This window comes from Geospiza fortis, unplaced genomic scaffold, assembly GCF_000277835.1.
Source record: "Geospiza fortis unplaced genomic scaffold, GeoFor_1.0 scaffold27, whole genome shotgun sequence".
Lineage (NCBI taxonomy): Eukaryota > Metazoa > Chordata > Aves > Passeriformes > Thraupidae > Geospiza > Geospiza fortis.
The window spans coordinates 3,645,560-3,670,319 of record NW_005054329.1 but is presented as its reverse complement, the minus strand read 5'-3'; the positions used below and the strand labels follow the sequence as shown (position 1 = coordinate 3,670,319).

At 52.8% G+C, this 24,760-nt stretch overlaps 2 protein-coding genes across 2 annotated transcripts in view; one reads left to right on the top strand and one right to left on the bottom strand.

Annotated features, from left to right (window-relative positions):
- ADAMTSL2 (ADAMTS like 2) overlaps positions 1-24,760 on the top strand; it is a 60,546-nt gene that overhangs the window by 1,396 nt on the left and 34,390 nt on the right. The window lies entirely within an intron of this gene.
- On the bottom strand, positions 15,938-23,979 carry MYMK (myomaker, myoblast fusion factor). The gene is given in 7 exon segments (XM_005421261.3): positions 15,938-16,647; positions 17,635-17,751; positions 18,529-18,677; positions 21,127-21,241; positions 23,559-23,782; positions 23,785-23,826; positions 23,829-23,979. Coding segments are annotated over 7 exon segments (945 nt in total). The 3' UTR covers positions 15,938-16,500.

Sequence of the window (24,760 nt, the reverse complement as noted above, 5' to 3'; positions counted from 1 at the left end):
TGCTGAGTGAGAACTTGGTGAGCACAGGGCTGCACATCCATGGGGATCCCTGCGGGGATGTCTCCAGGGCAGGCCTGAGAGGCTGATGGTGACCTTGGGACGAGGATTCTGCCACTGCCAGGCTCAGCCCGCATCAGGATGCAGCCACAGGGGCTAAAAATTGAATGTTAAGAACAAATGCAGGAAATATCCTGCACATCCAGAGGCACCAGCAAGGTTTTTGACAGCCTGTGTTTGCTGGCAGGTGGCAGGATAAATAAAATTATTTGAAGAAATATTTTAAGTACTTTATTTTTTTTTTTTACTCTGTCCCTTTGGGGCTGCTGGGCCAGGCTTTGGAGCAGCGCCTGTTGTGATGCCACAACCTGAATTTTTTGGATCCCCCTTCCCTTGCCCACTTCTGCTGGGTATTTTGAAGTTGAAATTATTTTTTCTTTGATGGAAAGGACTGGATTTCTTTACACTTGGGACAAAAAATCTCCCCCCTAAATTCCTGAGAGCTGCTGCCTGCTCCTTCTTTGGCTCTGTGTGGGTTTTGCCTGTTTAATATGATTAAAAAAAAAAAAAAAGGGAAAACAAAACATATCATTTCCTTACTTTAATGTGAGCCAATTATGGCTTGCAGGCTGTTAACTTCATCACCACTACTTCCAGCAAAGCCCTTGGTAAAATAAACCACAGCAGAGCTGCCTTCCCTGGACCTGCTGTCCATCACAGCCTGGAGCCACAGCATTTTATCCATCCCCCCTGGCTGGAAAAAAACCCCAGTGGCTCTGTCCCACACATACCCACTAAAATATCCCAGCACTTGTTGTACATCTGCTGAGGGACACCAACTGGAAAGGAGATTAGGGCTCAGACTGCCTGGGCTGTCTGCCCCTCCTAATGAGGAACACATTGGAGCCTGCCCGCCGCTCCAAATGGCAAAATCAGGAGGGCTTGGCAGGGTGGAGGGTGCCAGGGTGTGGGACAGAGGGACTGGAGAGTGCCAGCAGCCAGGGAGAGCCCACAGGGGCTGTGTGGGGCGTGAGACCAGGGGACAGTGACAGCTGGGGACGCCTGAGGTGCTGAGGGGCTGGCCTAAGGTACCAAGGATGCTCTGTGTGCTGTCCCCAGGGATGCTGTCTGTGCTGTCCCCAGGGATGCTCCCGTGCTGTCCCCAGGGATGCTGCCTGTGCTGTCCCCAGAAATGCTCTCTGTGCTGTCCCCAGGGTTCTCCTGTCCCTGCCCTGTCCTGCCCAGTGTCCCCAGTCACACCTTCAGCCAGGTCTGACCCCTCCAATCCAGCACCACTGGCTTAGGGAGCTGGAGCTGGGTGGGGCCCATCCCCTGTGGGGCACATGTTGTGTGGTGTTCCTCTGCTGCTTTGCCTTGGGAAGAAAAATGCTCTTGGCATTTAGAGGCCTGTCAGGGCCATCCCCAGGAGCCAGGAGCAGGGCCCCTGCTTTTCCCACCTTTCCACGGAGTTTTGCACTGGGACCCACAGACCCTGCACCTCTTTGCTGGTGGCTGCATCCCCATCTCCTGAATTGCTCCATCCCCCGGCTGGGATCCAGGGTGGGAATGTTAATTTATTTTTATTTATTTTGTGGCTAATTTGGGATTTTGGGCAGAGCTGATACTCGCTCCCTCTGCTGCAGCATCCTATAAAAAGGCCAAGATGAGCTGGGATTCCCATACAAGGGCCAGTGGGAGGCAGCTGCATCCTCAAAGCAGAGGAATCAGGAGATTCTGATAAGCCCATTTTTATAGGCACCTTTTAACCTGTTTATCCTGCTGTCAGAAAATCTCGTGGATGGAATCTGGAGTGAAAGCAGAGACTTGAAAGCACATTTCTGCGCTGCTGCAGATCTGTAAATAGGATAATCTTGTTACAGCCACCTGGCTATAGTCCTGCAGTGACCCTTGAGGATTTCTGGGCAGATATTACATTATTTTAATGGCATAACAGTGTCCTGTCCTGTGATCCTGGCTTGTCCCCAACACCCCAGCCCTCCCATTTGATATCACTGAAAGTGACACTAAATATCTTCAATTAAACCAAAGTGGATTGGAGGTTTTGGAAGCTCATGGTGCACCAGGATTTTATTCAGGGGCCTATAAACATTAGAAAAATCTTCAGGCGCCTTCACGACTTTGAGTTTCTCTCAATTTTGTGGCTGGATAGAGGAGAAAAAACCCCAAAACCATGTCCTCACCATGGGTGTTAACTCAGAGCCACATGCTGATGCCACAGAGCTCCTTTCCCTTCCCACCTGCTTTGCTGCAGCTCCTCTGGGATGCTGTCCCTGCACTTTTAAACCCCACAGGCCTCCTGTCCCCTGCAGCCCCTGAACTCTCAGTCACCCAGCAGGTAGGGCTGACCCCAAAATTCATTTCCCTTGGGAAAGCCTCCTAAGCCCCTTGCACATCCCACTGCCCCCCGGGTCCCTAACGGGTGAGCCAGGCCTTGCAGGAGGATGGGATGTGAAAATCCAGGAGCAGGGATGGCAGGTGTCACCCCTCCTCTGTCCCTGTCCCCTCCCGGGAGCTCCCTGGAGTTTTTGGGTGTTTGCAGCCCCTGGGGCAGTGCCCATGTCTGGAGGAGCTCATGTGAAAGCCATTAAGGAGCGTAAGGAAAGGGAGCACGACGGTTGGGAATGGTTTTGTTTGGGTTTCTGAAACGTGCGCATGAAAACACTGTGTGGTTTTCTGACAAATTTGAACCAGCGCTGCTCAATCCGCTCCAGCGCTGCTACTGTTGATCTTGCAGACTGTAAAGCATTTATTGGAGCTGCTTGAGGCGAACTTAAGCATCTGTGGAATAACAAGTCCAGGAAGTAATTGCATCCACAAGGAAAATATTTTTATGTATAATTCAGTGACCCATTTTATAAACATTGCGGTTCCACCTTGGACTTTTTTTTTTTAATCCTTTTTTTCTTTCTTTTTTCCTTTTTTTTTTTTTTCATCCACAGCCTTTCCTCTCCCTGGGTCTGGGTTTGGTGATCCATGTGGGGCTGTGTTTAGTGGCTCTGTGGTGAGGGTTTGGCGTGGCATGGGCTGGGGAGTGGAGGGGAAAACCCTGGTGCTGCAGGGAGATGAGGGTCCAGCTCCGAAGGTGGCACCACAGTGGGGTGCTCCAGGGAAGCAGAGACAGCGTGGATTGCTCCTGCTGAGCTTGGCAGGCACTGAGGAATTGTTTCTTGGCAAAAGCTTTTCTTTCTTCCTTAGCAAACCAGCTTTACGAGAAGATGAGTCACTTCCAGCCTGGGTGGCACAGTGCTCACACGGGTCTGGGGACCTGGGGACTCCATGGCCTCTCTTTTGGGTTTTTGGGGTTTCATTTCCAGTAGAAATTCCGGTAGAAATTCAGCTCTGTTTGCTCTCACAGCACAGGTGGGAGCTGGAAGGAGCTGCCTCACAAAGACCTTTGCACCCTGCCTGTCCCCTGACAGCCTGGCCATAGCACTGGATACTGGTGTTTAAATGGGTGACAGCTTGGAAATAGATTTGCACTGACAGAACAAAGTTATAAAAGATAAAGCTGCAAAACACTGTGTTAAAATTACACTAAAGTTTTGTAGGGTTAATGTTTGCACCTTACCCAGGATAGAGCTGCCCCTCCTGGGGAGCTGGGGATTGATGACCTGGGACCTTGCTCCCCCTTTTTCTGCCATGGATTTGTTGGCATCTTTCCCTTTTGGGAGGAATGAAATTTGACTCAAACTGAGTGGTGAAAGGCCTGTGGCTGCTGTGCCATAGGACCAATGGTGTCTCCTGTGTCCCCATCCTTGCTGTGGCACCATGGGGATGTGACTGACCCCCTGTCAGTGCCTGTGCTGCTGGGATGGACCCACCACCTCCATCCCAGCTCCTGTCCCTCTCTCTGTCCCTGTGCACCAGGCATGGCTCAAACAAAGCCTGGCAAGGCTGAAAATCAGAGGGTGAAGCTCAAGTATGAGGTGCCAGGCTGAGCCTCCCTTGCTTTTCCCATCGCCCCCAAACTGCTCTGTCCTGGCCAGGGAGCAGCAATGCCAAGGGCAGGCACAGCCCCAGGGCCAGGCCTCACTCCAGGAGGGAGAAGAAAACAAAACAAAACAGGCTTGGAAGTAAATATTATCTGAATATAGAGGAACGCGATGTTTCTTCATATGGGTCTAGAATTTCTGCCTTTTAACAGCTAACCTTGACTCAGCCAATATCCACAACATGCAGCTCTGGCCAAAATATGCTGGGCCTTAAAGTACCACAACAGCTGTTTTTCTTGCTAAAATATGACATTAAATTTTTTGGACGGCTGGATGCTTCCTTGATGAAAGTGGAATAAGGGGCTATTTTTCCTCTCCCTCTTCCCCTCCTCCAGCCTTTCCTCCTCCTCCCGTGCAGGGTGATAAAGCTGGAGCCTTTGCAGATATCCCGTGTGGGCAGGCCAGAGGGGAGGGGGCTCCAGCCCAAGGCAGGGGGCTGCTGCTCACTGAGCCCCCCTTGTTGTTGCAGGGTCAGGGCCAGCAGCAGGTTCAGCCCTCACATCTTGTTTTGCCCATGTCAAAATTTTCTGCCCTTAAGATAAAGGCACTGGTCGAGGGTCTGGGGCTGGTGGGTTTTGTGCTTCAGCCCCTCTGTTGCCACAAAAGGGACAGTCTGGGGCTTTCCAAGAGCTCCAGATGTGGTCAGTGGTGTGGGGCAGGAGCCTGGTGGCCACGTCTGAGTGAGGCAGTGCTGGTCCCTGTCCCTGAGCTGAACAATACTTGGAGGAATTGCTGGTGGCGTGAGCTGGGATCTGCCCTGCTTTGTCCTGGGACACCAGTGAGGGCTCGTGCAGGGTTTGGAGCTCTGCACACTGTGCTGCAGTGGCTTTTGCTCTGGTGGTGTCACCTGATGTGACAGGTGCCCTTCTGGACAGCCCATCCACAGATGAGCAGCATTCCTCAGGATGCAACAGGCACAGAGTGGGGATTTGCAGTGGAATCACTGCTCTGAGCCTTAAAACACAGGAATGGCCATGGGGGCAGCAGGGATTTGTGGTGGCTGGGGACAGCAAAGTGACTGCTCCTCGGTGCTGTGGCCATCCACAAGCAGCATCACCCAGGGGCACCTGAGTGTGCTCTGGGCCACTCAGGGCTCACCCACACCTTGGGGGTGATGGGGCAATATCAGGATGGGGTGTCTGCTCCCCTTGTCCCCACCCCAGGGGCTGTCACTTCTTGCCCAGCTTTCTGTGTGGACAAACTCCCCACCCTCCACACCTCATCCTCCTCTTCCTTCCCCTTTATTTTAAAGATCAGCTCAATTTTAATGGGAGGCAGAAGAACTTTTAAAGCAGGGAGATGGCAACCAAACCAGGATGAAGGTCCCATTGCCCAGAGCCTCTGGGGCTCATGATTTCTTTCTGGAGGCTGGCTGATAACCCAGCGAGCTGCGGCATGGGCTTTATCCATTCCTCCTCTTATTTCCACAACAATCCCACCGCAGGACCTTCTTTATCCCCGCTCCATCCGAGCTCTCAGCCTCTCTGTGCTGTTTATTTAGGAGCATCCTCGGGTGCTCGCGGCCGGGATGCCCTCGGGGGGTGCCCGGGGTGCCGGGTCCCGGTGGTGCCCGTGTGTTTGGAAGGGATTCGTTCCCTTTTCCCGAGCATGTGGTTGGAATTAGCGGCGCGGCTGCAGGGGGAGCGGGCAGCTGGGTTTCTCCGGAGCGTTTCAATGCTTAATCTCTGAAGAATGCAGAATGTCTGTCTGGACGGCCCGGCCAAAATCAACTCCGCGGCACGGGGAGGCCAATATAAACGTTCATGTTTTGTGTCACCGAGATTTCATTAGATGTTTTTTATGTAATTGCATAAGTCGGACTACCGTGATGAAAATGCCACAGCGAGCAAATGAGATGAATTGTGAAACCTCTCCTTCGAGGAGACACTGGCCCCCTCTGGGCCGTGGGGATCCAGCTCCAGCCCCTTCCAAGGTGCTCGGTGACCTTTTGGGGATAAATAATGGGTTGTTTCCCCATGTGCTTGCTCTCTACCCCTCGCCCTGACGTCAGGGAGAGCTCAGAACTGAGCCAGGAGCAGGTCTCCCCACGGCCAGTGCTGGGAGCTGGAGGGGCTGGCTGCTCCCCTGCTCCATCCATCCTTGGAATCCCAGGGGAAGGCAGCAGAGTGGGGGGAGAGGATGAAAAATCTCCCATTTCTTGGTAGCCCGACATCCAAGTGCTCTGCATCATGTGAGTGATGTCACTGCCCTCTTGATTTCCTGCTTTAAACCCTGGAGGAGGCAGGGATGGAGAGTTCAGGGCTCAAACAGCACTCCCAGTGATGCTGTGCCCCATCCTCTGACCCTCTCCACTAACAACAACAACTTCGTTAATCTGTCCCTTCGAGGCCTGGCGTGTTTTCCTGATGATAACAGATTAATGCTAATTTAATTAGGCCTGAACCAGTGCTTGCTTGCTTCAAACGCAGACATGCTCCAAGGGCTGCTGAGTGCTGTGACACGATGCTGCTGCTCATCCTGGGCTGGAGGGCTCGGTGCGGTGACACCCCATCATCCTCCTCCTCCTCAGGGGAGAGGCTGGACCCAGGGGGTGGCAGCCCAGCACAAAGCCCTGGGTTTTTCTCCCAGAGGAGGCTCTGCCCTCTGCAGGGATGGGAAGTGTTATAGATGGATAATGAGATGATTGGCTCTCGCAATTAAAAGATAACTATTGTGTGAATATTGAGAAAAGCTTCAGTGATGTGTAGTTATGTTGTTGTAGTTTAGATGTCCTCTGTTCTCGCCAGGTTTCCCCTTTCCCCCCTGTATTGTTGCCATCAGACAGCCGGGGTTGTCTAGGATAGATGAAAAGAAGGTGTGCTCGTGTACCCCTTGCGTGGGGCAGCTGGGAATGGAAAAGCTTGGTGCTTAGGGGGTGAGGCAGGCAACACCTGACCTCCAATACAGTTACAGGAAAGCAATCTCCACCGATAAATGGCAAAGAGCTGACTGACAGACTCTGGGAGGGGCCAGGGCTGGCTGATGCAACCCCCAGGGGGAGAAAACACTGTTGTACTTTTGTCAAGGTTTAACAAACCTCTTTAAATTTTCGAAGGGAGCAGTTGTTTCTCACAGGAAGCACCACGGGAGCCCTGGGTGCTGCATCCCCGCAGCGGCTCCGGGAGCGGGGCTGGCCCTGGCCGCAGACACATCTGCTGGGCGGGAGGGCCTGGAATTTGGGATATTGTTTGTCTGGCGGGGAGCAGTGGGTGCCAAAAGCCTGATAAATTAATCACCTCTGACATGGGTCAGTCCAGCTCTGGCGTGCGCAGCCTAGGCCCTCTGAGACGCTGCTGCTGCTGCTGCAGCGCCAAAATTCATCAAGCAGCGAGGCTGCCCCGGACAGCAGCGGGTTTTGGAAGGGGGTTTGGCCACTGCAGCCCTCTGGGATGGCAGCACAGCTCTTCCAGCTGCCTGTGCCTGGCAGCGCTGCCACCTGACATCACTTGTTTTGGAGCAGCACCTGGCTGGGTGGCTGCTGGGGGATGGGGATGGATTTAGGATTTGTGCAGCTCCTGTCACAGCAAGCTCCCTGCTCAGGAACTGCTCTGGGCACACAGAGCCCAGGGAGGCTGTGTGGGATGGGGATGTGGGGCAGGGGTGCAGCTGCTGGAGGTCACAGGCAGCTTCTTGTGTCCCCTCAGCCCAGTCCCTGCAGGCAGGTGTCCTCTGTTGGGAGTGGGGTCTGGATGTCCCTCTGTGTGCTGCTGGGCCACTGGGGTGATGCTGGTGCAGCCCAAGGTGAGAACAGCACTTCCCCTCTCCCCCAGTGAGCAGCACCATGGAGCTTTCGTGGTGGGTTTTACTTTGTGGGGATCTGATCAATCCAGTCTTTTTGCCCGGAGCAAGGCAGGCTCAGCCTGCACCTCACCAGGTTCCTTTGCCCCTGGGGAGGGGACTGGGGGCCACAGGTCTGGTCTGGTACAGGGTGCCCACCAGTTCCTGACCCTGCAGAGTCCCCACTGCTCCCTGGAGAGAAGATGGGGAAGGGCTTTGTGCAGCCTCTGCTGGGGTTTCTGCACAGCTGTGGAACAAAGGGGATTTTCCTGGTTTTTATGACTCCTCTTCCCATCCACCTCTTCCCCTCTCATGTGCTGTTTCCCACCCTGGTAGCTGCCAGCAGCAGAATTTGTTTTGCCTTCCTCGGGCTTTCTTGGGAACATTTCTGCTCAGAGAAGGAGGAAGAAGGAAACAGAAGAGGAGCAAAGCTCGGGGGACAGGGTCCCACGAAGTCTCTGAGGGTGTCAAGGGCTCTGTTTGTTCCTGGTATTCCCTGAGGTGTTCACAGGGCTGCTCTGGGTGGCAGGAGGTGTTAAGACGCCTAGCATGTGCTGTGACCTCCAGGTGGGATCAGAGCAGATCTTATCAGCGCCATGCAGAAGCCTCCCTGCATCCCTCCTGTCCTCCACTCGCTCGCTCTCCTTCTCTCCCCCTTTTATTTTTTTTTTGTCCAGACATAATTAATGTAAACCAAATGCTTTGTGCACAGCTGCTGGCATCCTGAAAACGTTTTGTGTGTGGTCTCTCCTTTAGCCTGGACAGGGATGTAGCAAAACTCTGAGCACTATCCCAGACCTGCCTGAGTAGGGAGCAGCATCTATTGCACAAGAAGCACCTTGAATTTCTGCATTTCCCTCGTGGGATGAGGTTATGGTTGAACTGTTTTAAATAAAACCAGGAGCTGCCCTAAAACTTCATGTCCCAAATCCAGTTAAACCCAAGCTCAACTTTTCTTGCTGGTTGTGCTAAGCTGAAACCCCAAATATCTGTCTCATTCTTGTGGCTGCCTCTGTGTGTCTGGGTTCCCCCAGGGCCTTAGGGATGCTCATGCAGCAGAGCTGCTGTGGGAAGGATGTCCTCATGCTGCTTTCGGTGCCTTTGGACTCAGGGAACAGAGAGATCTTGTGATTTATGGGTTTTTTTCCAGCCAAAGGGACAATTTCTGATCACTGCTGTTGTCGCTTCATCTTTAGGGCTCGAGGTGTGAGGTGAAGTGTCTGCCCTTACCTGTTTTGCTCCCAAAAGCCCAAGCAGCAGCTGAGTGACATCCTGCAGCCTCTGGATTCCCTTCCTGCACCTTCTGCACCCCCACACTGAGCTCTCCCTGCAGCTCCCCCTTCCCAATCCCTCACAGATGATGCTTTTCCCCTCCGCTGCTCTGATCACTCCCTCAAAACCCCAGTGTGACATCTGGGATCACCAGCAAAAATGAGCAACTTCCATGGCCCACACCCTGGGTGTGCTGGGAAAGCTGTGTGGTACCTAGGGATGCTTGGTTCCCAAAAATCTCTCTTTTTTTTGGTCAAAAACCCCTCTGGGGTGGTGCACTGATTCCTGCCATGGTGCAGTGAGGGCTGTGGCTGTCCTGGCCCTCTGTGAGTCAGTGGCTGAGCATTTTGCAAATGTTGGAGTTGAATGGGAAGCATCTGAAATCCCTGCGTGGCCGTGCTTTGGATTCCGGGATGATTAGGATGCTGCAGATGCCTGGGTGAGAAGGTGGGCTGGGTGGAGGTTTGGGGAGGGGCTCTTCTCATGTTTCTGCTCCAAAACTGTCTCTGTGTTGTGGCTGGGAGATGGGAATGGCACCTCTGGGATGAATCCTCCCAGCAGAGACTGGGCAGCTGGGGCACAGCTTGAGGTGGCTCAGAGCAGAAAACCCCTGTGCAACAGGACAGCCACCATTTGGGGACAACATCTGCAATTTAATTCCTCAGACAAAAAGCACATTCATGTGTCCACACAATATTTTAGTTCAAAAACCCCAATATCTGGAAGAGTTTGAAGGGAAAACTTTCAAGCAGCCCATGTGGGTGTGCAGGAGGGACATTTCTGCTCTCAGTGCTTGGTTGAGTGGTGCTCACAGATGAGGGAAGGGCTCTGATTTGCAGAGAAATCCTTCCCTGGCTCCCCATGCTCACACCCAGGATGCTCTGTGGGGCTGGAGAATGCCAGAACACAAACTGTCTGCACTGAGTGCCCCACAGCACCCGGGCAATGACAATTTTAAATGAGTGAGAGGTTGAAAAATAGCGAGTGAGATTTTTTAAAAGGTCACCTTGGCCAAGGAGGCAAAAATTCTTCCTTGTGCGAGTGAGATGCTTTAGGAACTGCCTTAAAATTAATCCAAAATGTGAGCTCGGCTCCAAATGAGTGGGACTTGGCAAGAGGGCTGGACACATTATCTTTAAATATGGGCAGGCATCCTGGAGGGTTTCTGGTGGTTTTCCTCGTCACTTCTTATTCCTCTGTCACCCCCTCTGCTCCCCCCTCTTGCATAATTCTCTCCCTTTTAATGCCTCTTCCCACATTTTGGGAATGATGTCTCCCCAAACCAGGCAGGGTTGCAACACTGAGAAAGATTTTGTGTCCTGTGGCACTTTTTGTCAGGAGAGCATTGCCTCTGTGGCCAGTGACCGCTGTCCTGGGGAGGCTGTGGCTCCCAAGGGTTGGAAAAGGAGTTTTAAAGGCGTAAATTGGTATAAATGCAATCCACCTCTGCCTTGTGGATTGGGGGCCTCATAGATGCCAAGCTGTGCAAAATGGGAGTGACACCTTGTGTGCTTGTGGCCATCAGTGCAGTGACCTGAGTGGGGCCTCATCAGCCCCAAAACCTCCTGTGACAGGGGCAGCAGTGCCCAGCCCACAGGAGGTTTGTGACAATGGGTTCTGTGCTGCTTTCCTGGCCTCTTCAGCTCCCTTTGTCCCCTTCTCACCATAAACACCAGGCTGGGGCTCATGGAAACGAGCAGGGCTCGGTTTAGGCCGGGAAGGAGAATCCAGCCCCTGCCACCAGAGCAGGGAGGCTCGGGACCCTCTCAGGCTTTGAAGCTGGAGATGTCTGGCCATACAAAGACACATCTGTGTTTAATCCTTCCCCCTGTAACTGAGCCTGGCCGGGGCAGAGCCCGGCAGCCCCTCACTGTGTGCTGCAGGGATGTGTGCGGATGCGTTTGAAGGGCCTTGGCAGTGCGGCGGTGCTAGGCCGGCTAGAGCCACATGTTCTTGCAAATGCAGCTTCCTATTGACTTGTTAAACATTTGCTATTTATCAGATTTTGCTTTTAAACTGTCTGTAACAGTCTGGGAGAAGTTGTGTCAAAATCCCTTCCAGATGTGAAGGTGCTACCTGATACTTTGGTTATAACCTGGACCCTCGCTCCTGCTCCATTCAGATTAGCTCCACTACTGTGGAAATGAAAATGCAAATAAAGACATAAAGAGAGTAGAGACGTGTGTAAAACTTCCCCCAAACCTTCCCTTTTACAGGCAAAACGATCCTGCCTTTATAAGGAGATTGTGAGTTTTATCAGTGAACATTTGCTTTGCTGGAAAACCAGAGGAAAACAGGGGAGAGCAGCCACCATCCCTGTCTGCCCACACGGGTGTTTTTAAAGCATAATTGACTTTTTTTCCCGTCCATTTAAATAATGTCTCTTTGGGTCTGGGGCTTCCCAGACACATCAGCTCATTTTATGAGCATCAGGTGATGTGTGCAGTTGGAAACCTGAGCGTTTTCCTTGCATTTGGAGCACGTGGATCAGATAACGATGGCTCATTAAACGCTCATTGGAAGGCGGCTGCAGGGTCGGGAGCACTCGCTCTGCAGACCCCCTGCCCTGTCCCTTTCCAGGAGAAACTTTGGGGCCACGAGATATTCCCAGCTTAGAACAACTCCTATCTGTCAGATCAGGGCCCGAGCCAGCTCCCATTGTAGGAGGGAGGGTTTTTCCACTCCTTTAAGAGGGGCTGGAGCGGAGCCACGCTCTGTGTAATGCGGATCCGGCAGTGTGCGTGATGCACTGCATGATGACAGAATTTCTGGGAGATTGGCCTAAACCGAAAACCTTGGACCTGGCACTGCTCTGCTGGAGGAGTGGGGAGGCTGGAGACACCAAACCTGGGCTTGGAGAGGGGTTCTGCAGCTGGGGAAGCATCCCTGGAAGGGCCAAGAGGGTCTGGCTGTGCCACATCTGCCCTGCCCCGGGGTTTGGTGCCTTGGGTTGAGTCCACAGCCACGTCCATGTCTGGCGCTTCTGGGGGAAAAAGGCACCTGGGAGGGTGTGAGGGGCTCCCTGCAACACCCAGGCTGGCTGTGGTGCTGCAGCTGAGCTCCTCTGTGCCCCAAAACACCCTGGAGCTGTGTGGCTCAGTCTGTCTGCAGTGCCCCAAAAATACCCCAGTGCTGCCACTGGCACTGGATGGGGCTGTCCTGCCCATCTGGGCTGGGAGGTTTGGTTGGGAATCTTGCTGAGAGGAAAGAGGAGGGAAGAGAAATGTGCTGGACCATTGTGAGGCATTTTAAGCAGAATCCTGATGCATTAATGTGTTTTTTCTCCCATAAATGATGGGTTAGGCAGGTTTGCACCCTCACAGGAGGTACCACTTTAGTGATTCCTGCGGTTGCCTCTGCCCTAACTCCATCCTGCTGTTCCTGTGTGCCTTCTGACTGCCCAGGAGAGCAGGAAACCTTCTTTTACACCCAAAAAGGATGTTCATTGGGGCTGGGATAGCTGGAGCAAAGCTGAGAGATACCAAGTGATCCCAAATAGGTCACTTCAGTTGCTCCATCTCCCTTTTTTTCCAGGCTGATGGACAAGGCTGGGTTCTCACAGAGCATCTGCACCATGTCCTGGGGCTGTGGAAGACATGGCTGGTGACTTCCTTTTGCCCCTGCAGACCTGATTTATCCCTCTCACAGGGCACAGAGCTGGAGGGTGATGGAGGATCCCAGGGCAAGAGTTCTCCCTTGGACTCCCCACAGAGCTCCTGCCCCTACCAGCACTCTTGGCTTTCCAGGGGAAACTTTGGTTCCTTTGGCAATTCCAGGGAGAAGGCTGCTCCCAATGAGCTCCTGATGCCTCAGGATGGAGCAAAACCACTCTCTGAAGTGTCACTGTGGGCACAAGAAAAACCTTGGCCCCACCATCTGCATTAACCTGGCTGGTTTCAACACTTGAACATGCATGGAGGAATGGCAATGGGAGGGTGAGGAGGGAAGAGCAGCGTGAAGAAGACAACCCGAAGCCGTCTCTCAAAATCACATGGTGATAAGGCCTTTGCTGGAGTGCCCCATGCAGCTGGCAGCAGAAACCAGGCTTTTATGTTTGGGTCTGGCTGGTTTTTCGCTTTCTGCAGCCAAAAGGATCTGGATAAAGTTTGCCTGGAAGATTAGCTGGCACTGAGCCTGCCTAGACATCTCTGGAAGCCTCCCCTCCAGCAGGAGTAGGTTCTGATTCCTCCTCGGCCAGCCCTGCCCTAGGCAAGTGTGGGGGGATGTCCCCTGGAGGGGACAGTTCCGCCAGCCCTCTCCCCTCTGGCACACCAGATCCCTGCTCCCACTGCAGTGGGGATGCTGGGGAGTGTGCAGATGAGATCCCAAGGGATTTCTGTCACCAGGATGACAGGGAGGTGACAATCCACAGCCTGAGGGATGGGATTGGGAGCACAGAGACTTGGCACCCACAACCCTTCCCTGGGGAAACATCCTTCATGTGCCTGCTCTGATACCAGAACTGGGCTGGGAAATGGGGTGCATGGGAGCCCCCCCAGCAGGGCTGGGCTCCCCCAGTGCCAGCTCCAGGGCAGATGTGCCCCAGCTGCTGCACACCGGGTTTGGCACCAGCTGTGCTGCCCGGCCACATCTGAGCTGCCAGCTCCAGGGCACAGCTGGCAGGGGAAGAGATGCTGTGCAATGCCATCCCCAGGGGGCCCATGGGCACCCCATGCTGACCCAGACACAAAGCAAATTTTGGGTTTTGTGCCCAGGGAGGCCTGGCAGAGGCAGGGGAGACTGTGCTGGTAGCAGATGCTGATGCCTCCGGAGCGGAAAGCCCAGTCCCTCCCCTCTCATTCCTTTTTTTCCTTTTTTCTGCCTTTTTTTTTCTTCCCCCCCCTCTGGCTGATCTTAAAAAAGCCCTGGCGGTTTGGGCTTTGTGAAACCCAAATGCCTTTTGCAGCATCAAGCCCGGATCCCATAAGTAATATCCCAGCACTGAAGAGTAAGACAGTATATGAAGTAGACGGGGAGCTATAAAGACACTTTAAAAGGGGCAATAAAAGTTTTGGGTTTCATATCGTCTTACCAAAGAAGAGAATAACAGAGAAGCAGGAAATTTCAGTAGCAGACATGACAAAGGTCACAGCACTCAGACTGCACCTTAGACGAAAACACCTACTCTTATGAAAACAGCCAGAATTTTTGGCAGGGGCTCAAGAGCTCTTACAGGCAAAGCTCTCCGCAGCGCTAAAAGGTTACAAGAGACTGTTTTGTCTACGTTGCTGTAGATGTTTATAATATTTCCCTGCATTGGTGCTGCAGGGGATATCCTGCCCGGGGTAGTGGATCCAGCCCTGCACCTTCCTCTGGTGTTGGGGTGCCAGGTGCTGCCATCAGCTCGGGGCTGGTGCCAGGGCAGGGACCCTGTGGGTGTGCCCAGGTGTGTGTCAGTACCTGGTGGGTGCTGGTCCTGCACTGGGATGCGAAGGGATGGATGGTTGGCAGAGCTGGAGCATCACCCTGGGGCATCAGCAGGGAGAGGAAGGGACAAAGCAAACCTTCTGCTGTGTGCAAGACAATTTGGGTTTTTTGTTTTTGCAGCTGAATATGCTGCAGGTATATGGGAGCAGGAGGTTTTATCCACTCAGCTGCTCCTCAGGTAACGTGCCCTCCATGTTTGCATGGGGTTTGGCAACCTTTGGTCCCTCATGCTCAGCCCCAGCTGGGTGTTGTGATCACCCTGTGCCCATTATCACCCAGTGCCCTCTTCCCAGCCCTGGACCCTCACAAGGCTCTCACCATGCCCACAGTGCCACGTCCCCAGGGCTTGCTGCAGGGCTGTGCCTGTCACTGCAGCCCAGGAGGGGCCAGACAGTCCCAAAATGAGCTGCTGGGGTGAAGGAGGCTCTGATCAGTGGCTGCAGCAAACGAGGCAGGCTGCTGGCACTGCTGAGCAGGATGCTGGGGACGGGCAGCGTTGAGTATTTGCATTTTGGTGACAAACGCCCAGGAAAGAGCCAGCAGGGCCGTGGGATGCCCATGGGGGTGAGCCCTCAGGAAGCTGCTGTGGACCCTCAGAGGCATCTCTTGCAGGCAGTGCTGAGCTACTTCTTTCACTCCAAATCAGAGCACTTGGGCCTGATTTTTGAGGCCACCCTGAGCAGCCCTCACATGGCAGAGAGCTCCAGTAGTGTGCAAGCAATGAGGAAAGCCTTGCACGCAAACCCTGAGAGCATCTTGTAAACATCCTGGAGCCTGGATGCTGGGAAGGAATGGAGCTGTGTGGTTTAGGTTGGTTTAGGTGCTGGGGAACCCTTTGAAAGCTCTCTGCCAGCTCAGCCTCTGCATGCAGCTGCATCAGCTGTGCCACCGCTTGCCAGTGACTCTTGGATGCTTGGGGGTTCATAACTCATTTCTATTTTTGTTGGAAGCTCATTCAGTTTTGGTTGTTGCCCCGTCGCAGGAAGTTGCTCTGATGAATGACTGGGGTGGATTTCTCTTCCAGAGGAACCCAGGCTTAATGTGGGCTTTCTGTGGACATCTCTGTATATCAATACTGCTCTAATTGTCCATGACATATAGTCTTGGCCTTTTTCCCAGACAGTCTAAATAAATCATACACTTCTGCTATAGTAAATAGTCTGTTAGAGGAGATGTTATAGGCTTACAGCCCTCCCCCCTCCCTCCAGGAGCTTCTTTTCTCTGCCTCTCATTTTCCATGTACTTTCCATACCAATGAGGCACCTGCTGCCTGGGCCTGCAGGTCTGCAAGGACAAAGTGCCCAGTGTTGCAGGTTCCTCCAGGTTTGAGGGGCTGTGGTGGCCGTGCCCAGAGCTCTGCTGTGGAATTGGCATCTGCCCTCAGCTGAGCTGAGTGGAGCTGGAAAGTTTCCCACCCCGCTGAAGAAATGCTGGCATTGCACACTGGCAAGGTCTTTGTTAGTATATATTATTTACATCAAGAGAATGCATAAATAAAATAGTTAATATCTCACAAAAAAATACAGGTTCTGTTAATTGTGTGTTGCAAACCAAGCTTTGTGTGCACAGCAAACCTGCACAGAGGGGACAACTTGGGTCCTGCCAGGTCAGAGCATGGGACAGCCCAGGAGAAGGTGACGTGGCCTGGGAGGGCAGGGGTCTCCTGGGGCAGGGGACAGGTCACAGCCCAGCTGAGTGCTCCTCCCGGGAGAATATGGATATGTACCAAACTGGAAGTGCAAAATTTGCTAGGGCTGGTGGTGGAAAAGTGAATCACAGGATGGTTTGGGAGGGACCTTAAAGCCCATCTTGTTTCAATGCCCCTGCCATGGGCAGGAACACTTCCTTTCCAGGTTACCCAGGAAACTTCCCAGCGGAGAAAATCCCAGAGCAGGCACAGAGCTGGTGGGAAAAGATGCCAGAGGAAAACCCAGCACAGGCAGGCATTTTCCTTTTGGCTGCAGCCCTCCATCACCCAGGGGCAGGAACACGCGTGCCCGGCCTGCCCGGGGGCTCAGACGCAGCAGCAGAGCGTGGAGCAGTCCAGCCTGGCGGGGGTCCCGGCGCTCCCAGCCTTCTTGTTCTCCTTGGGCAGCAGCAGCACGAGGGCCATGGCCAGGGCACAGTGGTAGAAGCTGTGCACGTAGGTGTAATCCCACTCCTGCGGGCAGGGAGAGCACCGTGAGGAGCGGGAGCAGCAGGGCCGGGGACATTAAATTTCTACAAGTAGCCAAAAGGAAGGGGATAAAAAAGATTCCTGAACCTTCTGCCTCCCTTTGCTGTCAGAGAAGAAAGGATTTCCAGTGAAAAAAGAACCCTAAAGCAAAGGGGATTTAACACGTTCTAATTTGCACATTTCCCCGTTCTTGAATGAAGTGTTTCATTACCCCGCAAAGGACGCGGCGGCGAGGCCGGGGCGCGCGGGGAGGCGGCTTCTGCTAAGTGACATTTTTATGTTCTGCTAGAATTTGCAATTACTAAATGCTTTGAAAAATAATCCTTGGGGATGCCTGTGAGGTTGTATCTCGCAGCTCCCAAAGCACAGAGCGGCCGTAACAGCGGGGCTGAGCGCAGGCACGGCCGGCAGCTGTGTCGGGGGGTTATCGCCTGCCCGGCGGGACCCTTCCCAGCAGGATGGGGGGACTGGCCAGCAGCAGGAGGAGAAGGATATAAACACAGCATCGAGTGCCCCTGGGAGTCACTGAGAGTCTTTTCTTTGGCGGGAGCCAGCTCTGGATCCGGCCATGCCTGGGTTGGATCCAGTCCCTGCCGCGTCGCTGTGAGGTGTCCTTAAGTCACCCGTGCCCAGTTTCCAAAAAACCCTGCTCGCACTTGACAAAGCCATTCTGAGGACCACATGTCCCTGAGGAAAGCACATCCCCTGTCCTTGTCACTCACTGAAGGGGGGAAAAGAGACAGAGCATCGCCCTGTGTGCCACTTGCTGTCACACCTGCTCTGAATGGATCAGGGGATGGGGACAAGCATGGAGGGACCCTTGTCCCCAGCATGCCACCCCTGGAGCCCCACACTTGAGCTGGGTTTTGTGCAAGGCTGGATGCAGCCCAGTGGTGTGGGTGGGGCTGTCCCTCTCTTGGTGATGTCCCTCACACCTTGTAGACTCAGGGAAGGTGAGTGTCACACGGGTACCTCAAAGAAGAACCTCAGCATCAGCGCCAGCGCCCCGAAACAGAAGCCAGGACCAATCTGTTGGGTGTAGACACTCTTGTCAGGATAGAGCCCTTTCTTCTCCTTCATCTTCTGCAGCTGGGAGGAAGGAGAGAGCACACCAAGTGGATTCACCTGGATTTAGCTGGCTGCTCCACCCTCATTCCTTGTAATAACTGTTTTTTTAATATTCAGCCCCAAAGCCAGCTCAGGGAGTGTGTGCCCTCACAAACCCAGCTCTGGGAGAGCAGATCCCAGCACAGCAGCTGCAGGCTGGAGGATGCAGGGTGCTCCTGTGCCTTGGTCTCCTCCTTGCCCATCCCCTCCCCATAGTGGCCACTTGCTTTTAGCTGCTGGCTTAGTGACAGTTTATAACTGGGGCTTGCACCATGTATTTCCACGATGTTTGGCATCATCTTTCTGCAATTTTTATCCCATCACTCCTGCAGTGGCTTCCCCACCTCACTCCCAGCTGGGTCCACAGCCCAGTGGGGCACAGACTGCAGCATTGTGCCCCACTGTCCCAGCTGGATTCAGGCAGACTGCAGACAGATTCCTCCCCACTTTATCACTGTGGTTTTACCCACATCTTCCTCGGAGCTGGGGCAGTTTACCAGATCCCTCTGCCTCTGAGTAGCTGTAAAAACTCCATAAATACGTTCCTCCTGATTAGAAATGCAGGGACAGCAGATGTGGTAGATTGCTCAGACCGATCGAATCTGGCACTTATCACAGAGGCTGCTGCCTGCCTTCTGCTCAGGTTGAAGGAGAAATCACTGTGAGACTGAGAGTTGCACCTTGAGGAGGAAATCCCTGGATGGGTTCAGCCCTTTCCCCAGCAGGAGCACCCCACAGAGCCCATCCTGCCCCACGTACCCATCTGACCGTGATCACCAGCACAGCTGTCCCAATGGGGCCCGAGTAGACGCCGTAGCCCCAGCGGTCGTGGTAGATCCTCACGGCAATGGTGAGGACTCCAAACATGATGAAGGTCGATCTCTTGGGCTCGTCAAACTCTGCCAGGGCTGAGGGACAGAGAAGAGGGAGCGCCAGATCACAGCCCCCCTTTTTAGGCTGCTCCCCATAAGCCTTCCTGGGGTCTCTCCCCCCTGCCCTGGGATTGTATTCATGTCTGCTCTTCTCATGTCACACTGCTGGGGAATCTGAGGCACATGGGGCAAAGCAAACCATCCTGAGGCACCTGAGTGGTGGGTCCAGGAGATGATTGTTGGGGTTTTATTTCAGTGTTGCATGGGGGAGCTTAAAGGAGATTCCCTACCCAGAGAAGCTGTGGTTGCCCCATCCCTGGAAGTGTTCCAGGCCAGGTTGGATGGGGCTTGGAGCAGCCTGGGATAGTGGGAGGTGTCCCTGTCCATGGCAGGGGCCAGAACAAGATGATCTTTAAAATCCCTTCCCACTTTAAACCACTCTATGATTTCCCTTTTCCTTGCCCCAGAATTCAGAGGCGATTGCAAAAACCCTCATGCCCTGCGAGCCCACAATCAGCTCTTGGGTCCATCCTGCATCTCCAGCCTTCCCAAACTTGCCAGCTCACTCTGGCACAGGCTCCACCACCCCAGAGCAGTGGGACTCCCCCACTGATGCCATGGGGTCCCAGCTGCCCGGCACCTGCCCGGGGTTTGCAAGCTGGAAGTCGCCAGTGTGAGTAAATTATTGGAGGCTTTTGTTTAGCACAGAATGGGGTAATAACTGATAAAAGTTATGGATCCCAGTGGGCTCCATGCTTTTCCAGCTTGCACAGCTGTGTTATGGCTGTCCTGGATTTGCATTCCGGGAAGTTTGCCCAAGGGTCTGCGTCCGCACATGTGCACTGGGGCTTTACAAGCCACAGCGAGAGGCTTCCCTGGGCTTCAGTCACCACACCTTCCATGTCCTTGGATCGTGCTTTTATAGGGAGTTTGGCTAAGGGATAACGTCCGCATGTTAATCTCTGTTGTTTCCCAGAGGGTCAATATTTTAAACCTCCTAGTCCAGGATTTGTATTTCTTCGCGAGGTTTCTGAACGCAGTAATGAAGCAATCAAGTTGAATTTTGCTGCAAGGAGCCAAAGTGTCTGGATCAGCTCTGACCTACCCTGACACTGCTGCTATCCACTGAAAATGCCCTTTGGAAATCATTTGCCTCGTTGCCTTTTCTAGCTGAGCAGAGGGAGCACTGATGTGCCCTGGGCAGTGGGGGAGCCCCCTTGGGACTCACATTTTGATGGGACAGAGCCATTTCTAAGGGTAATATTTCCCCCACATATTTTTCCCTGCATGGTAAATTTATCCTATTGCATGCCCTGGAAGGGGAGTGCTCCTGCATCCCCACAGGATGAATTTACCCAGCTGAGGAGTGTTACCCCTGCTAGTGCTGGGCTCTGAGGCTGCAGGAACTCCATCCCTACTGGAAGTCCTGCATCATCCCTGGGGGGGGCAGAGGGGAAAATCCTGTGGCCATTTTGGGGCTGACTTCAGCTTATCATGGGGAGAAATGGGAACTCTGTCTGGAGTTAGAAATGGTCCAAATTTTCGAGCAAAACCTTTGTTTGTTGGAACATCTCTCTCCCCTGACCCTGCTCTCTTCTTCTGCCATCAATACTCACATCCTTCCAAAACTCATGGTGACAAAATGGGAAAAAGATAAGTTTGAATTTTTTGTTATCCTTGTATTTTTTCCATTTCTATTTTATTTTGTTTTGGTGGCAAATAAGGAACAAAATGAGGAAAAAGAGAGTGAAGCAAATGTGGGGAAAAGGAAAACTGAATAAAAGGGCAAGGGGTGGGATTTATAGTAAAAAGGAAGTGAAATAAATTTCTGCTTTTTCTAAGCAGATCTAATATTCCCATCAGCCCAGACCAGGCTTTTGATAAACCAGGAAGTTATATTTGTTTTGACTAAACCACTTTGATTCTCATGCTACCAAGGGAAGTGGGAGATTCTGCATTTCTTAATGCCCCTAAGTGAGGCAAGACAAGCTGATGGGCCTGGTATGGGGAAAATGAGGAGAAATAGGAAATTCCCTGGTATATGAGGTTTCAGACTTGGTCATCTCATAGTCTTGTCCTGCCTGAACTTCAGCACAAGGCTGCCAGTGTGTTACTGTCATTTGAAGTTGAGGACACATGTGAGAGCTGGTGCAGGCAGAGGAACACCTGACCAGCAGCGCCAGCAGGTGCCACAGCTCTTTATCTCCAGGAGCAAAACATCCCCAGCCACTACTCAGGACAGTTCCAGATCTGGACCCCACCAATTACAAAGACTTTCCAAGGTGTTAATGATACAAAACTGGATTAATCCAGGGCACAGACTGACTTCCACAAAGGACAATTTCAGTGACAGCTCAAGTGGAGCTCAGAGCGAGCGGCATTTCTGGGGACTGTCCCCACTGACTGTCCCATCAGCCATCCTGACAAATCCAGCCCTTTCTGCCAGTGGTGCAGCTTTCAGGAGACACAACAGACCAGTTCTTACCCATCAGGGACACCCAGATGGACAGGGCTGTTCCGTAGATGCTGAAGTACTCCAGGATGTCGTAGCGCATAAAGCACAGCACTGATAACCCAGGCCCATCACAAACGTGGTAAAACTATTCAAAAAGAAAAAAAAAATCAGAAAATCAGTTTCTTGCCCACTTACCAGTAAGGTAAAGACTCTTATCAACTGGTTTGAAATAGTGTAGCTGCTGAGAGAATGGCCAGCCAGGCCAGAACAGTGTCATCTACAGCAGGATCACTGATATGCAGTAATGAATATATTTGAGTGATAATGTCATCGTTCCCGGTTGCAAATTGCCCAAGAATCAGCATTCTTCTCTTTTAGTACAAACTAAGACAGGCTTTAATTTGCCTCTTGGCCAGAATTTGCAATCTGATGACCAAGCTGCTTTGAGCTGGGTGCCGGGGGGGTGGCCTCTCCAGCAGAAGGAGGACTCTGGGGTTGTGGTTTTAATTGCGAAAGATTCTTGTAAAACAATTCAGAATGAGTGTCCTGATGAAATATGTATGGATGCCAGGTCACTGTCCAGGCTAAACAGGGTTTATATGGCCAGACTCTGAATGCTGGGGAATTCACTCATTAGTGCATTCCCTTAAAAACCACCAGTTCCTGCCCATTAACTCATTGATTAGGTTATTCGCAAAAAACCCCATTGTCATGCAACATAAACTGCAGACCACTCCAAGAGACCTTTTCCAGTGCAATCAGAGGAATGCTCCCAGTGTTTGCTTGGCTCTCTCCCTTTCCTGCCAGCCCTCAGCCCTGCAGGTTTTGCAGTGGCAGCACCAGGGAGCTCTGCTGTTCCTGAAGAAGTCCCTGCTCCGCTTGGCAGGGCGCCCTTGGAACGCTGCTCGCTGTCACGGCCCGGTGGGGATGCTGATATAATTTATAATGGGAATTGCTGCGAGCCCTCTGGCTGCCTGCAGCTTCTAGAAAAGATTGCACCACGGCTGTAATTCTTCTCCCTGCTTGAGTTTGGGCTCGGGGAGTCTGGAGCCCAGGGGGAAGAAAGGGTGGAAGGCAGAGCGTGTTCCTGGCACTTGTCTGCCACGGCCATGTGCTTTCAGTGCTCTGTTCAGCTCTCCTGCTGGAGGAGGAGTAGGATGCAACAAAAAATGCAACAGCAGCAGCTGCTGCCCTTCCAACCCCCTCCCCACCATGCTGGCAGCTGCCTCTCCTCCTTTCCCTTCTTCCCCTTCCCCACTCAGGGAGATTTTGCTTCTTCGATCTCTTCGGAGAGGACCTGTTCCACCTCCCGTCGAAACCTGTGCCAATTTTCCTACTGGCTTCTTGAGGAGGTGGAGCAGACACAGACCCAGTGCAAAATGAAATTGTAGATGTCTGGCTTCCCTGGGGAGCTGGGGCGGGGGGCTCAGGGATGTTTTCATATTAACTGCTCCTGTAGTTTTTATAGAACTGGCAGAATTTCTCCCCCTGCCTGGAGGTTTAATCAGCTCAAATGGTCGAGGATGTTCTGTGGATCCTTAATAGGAGACCAGCCTGATTCTGAGCCCTGTGGAAAAGCTTTTCACACGGGGAAGATCCTTTATCTACCCTGCCTCAGTTTCTCTGTACAAGGAACATGCAAACCCTCATGAGATGCCTTGAGATGGATGGGGATTAGTGGGAAATGCAACATCAGCTGTTTCCTTCATATTCTTTAGCAGATCACTGAAATGTAGTCAAACAGGAGATTTTTTTCCAGTGGGAATGCTGCTTTGGGTGCTCAGCTGGTGTCTGTATGGAGTCACTTAGCAGGGATGCAAAGCCCAGGGCAGCACATGGCTGGGAGCAGGAATAGAAATGTTTTATATATGTACAGACATTTCTTCACTAGTTATTTCCACACAAAGGAAGGCCAGGGAATCAGAGCCTGATAAAAGACACATTTCAACCCATAAAGGGTTAATAATTATTATATTTCAGCCTGTTTCAGTCTCTCCTTTCCCAGTGCAGAAACTCCCCTGACTCCAGCATTGCTCCCATCCCCAGCTGGCAATTGCAAAATCAATAATTTGACTACTATGTGCTTTTGGCTAAAATGACAGAGGCAGAGCAAGAGATTCTGGAGGCAATTTAAAGCCTAAATTCAGCATGGCCACTTAGCAGCTGTAAAACAAAGAGAAAAGCCAGCTCCAAAGCATTGCAAATCAGTCAAGGCTCTTTGCACCCAGACCTTCTCCCTAATCTCAGCCATAAAACACAACTAAATCTCTGTAAGGCCACACTGTAGGACATCCTAAACTGGAGAATCAGCCGCTCAGCACCACACATGGTGGGAAATAACTGAAAAAGGATATTTTAGGGGTTGTGCTGGCTGCTCTGGGGTGAATCAGCTTCTCAGTGGTACAGGAGGTCATTTGGGAGGACAAAACATGCAGGGAGAGGGGAAATTGAGACCTTCTTACCGCCACGAAGAACATGGTGAAGAAGTAAACCATGGCTTCCATGTGGAAACGCCGCTTGGCCGCGATGCTGATGGTGGGGAGGAAGACCAAGGAGCTGAGGGTGGGCAGAAGGAGCTTGGCCACCAGCGAACCCATGGGTGCCTCGTGGGCCAGCAGCTGCTGGGAGCAGGGCAGGAATGGAGGAGAAAGCAGTGGGGAGTGTGCTTTAAAATTTAAATGCCCTCGTGGCAGGAGGGCTGCGGGCAGGGAACAGCTGCCACCGCCACAGCCTCGCTGCTGTCTCATCCCAAATTCCTGACACAGCCGGCGGCTCTGGGCAGCAGATGCTCTGTGCCCCCAAAACTGTCCTGGGTGTTTCTAAAGGAGGAAAAGGGAATGTTGTCCTTGCACGCCTTGTGCTGGGTGTTGGAGTTGGGTACATGGTGGGTGAGCTCACACTCTGGGTTTGCTCGCTCCTCGTGGGGACATCCCAGCCCTACACCCTGGTCAGTGCTGCTGGAGCAGTCCAGCAGGGAAAATCCATCTTCTTTCCTCACAAAGGGGAGGGGCAGGCACTGATCTGTCCTCTCTGGTGCCCAGGGACAGGACCTGGGAATGTCCTGTGTGGGGTCAGGAGCTGAACTCAGTGATCCCTGTAGATCCCTTGCATGATTTTATTATTCTCTGCTCTGCGCTTCCACGAAGGAAGAGCTGGTATGTGGCAGGCCCTAGGGTTTTTTAAACAGTGGGATGTATCCTACGACCTTTATACACTTGAGAAACACACACCAAGCTCCAAACCTGCCTTTTATTTCCCCACCTGGGGTGGGTGCAGACACGGGGGAGCTGGTGTGACACTGCCCCCGATGCCTGCTGCCAGCGCCTACGTGCCCTCCGTGGAGTTCGGTGCAGTCACATTTCCCAGCCATGCCCTCAGCCTCTGCAGCCTGGCCACCTCCAGGAGCTCTGTCTGAAATTCAGGAGCCGAGCGTCTCCGGGCTGGAGGAATTCGAGCGGATTGTCGTGCGGCGCAGGAAAAGCTGGAGGAAAGGAAACCAAAAGCCAAGCAGCGTTCGGGCTGCTAATCCACTCAGTGGTTCTCTCTTTTATTATGACTTTTTATTATATCGCTGCTGCTCCCCCCCTGCGTTAATATCTTTTCCTTGGAGCCTCGCAGGGATTCTCGGCATCCTTTCGGCACAGCTGTTCCCGGGACACGGGGA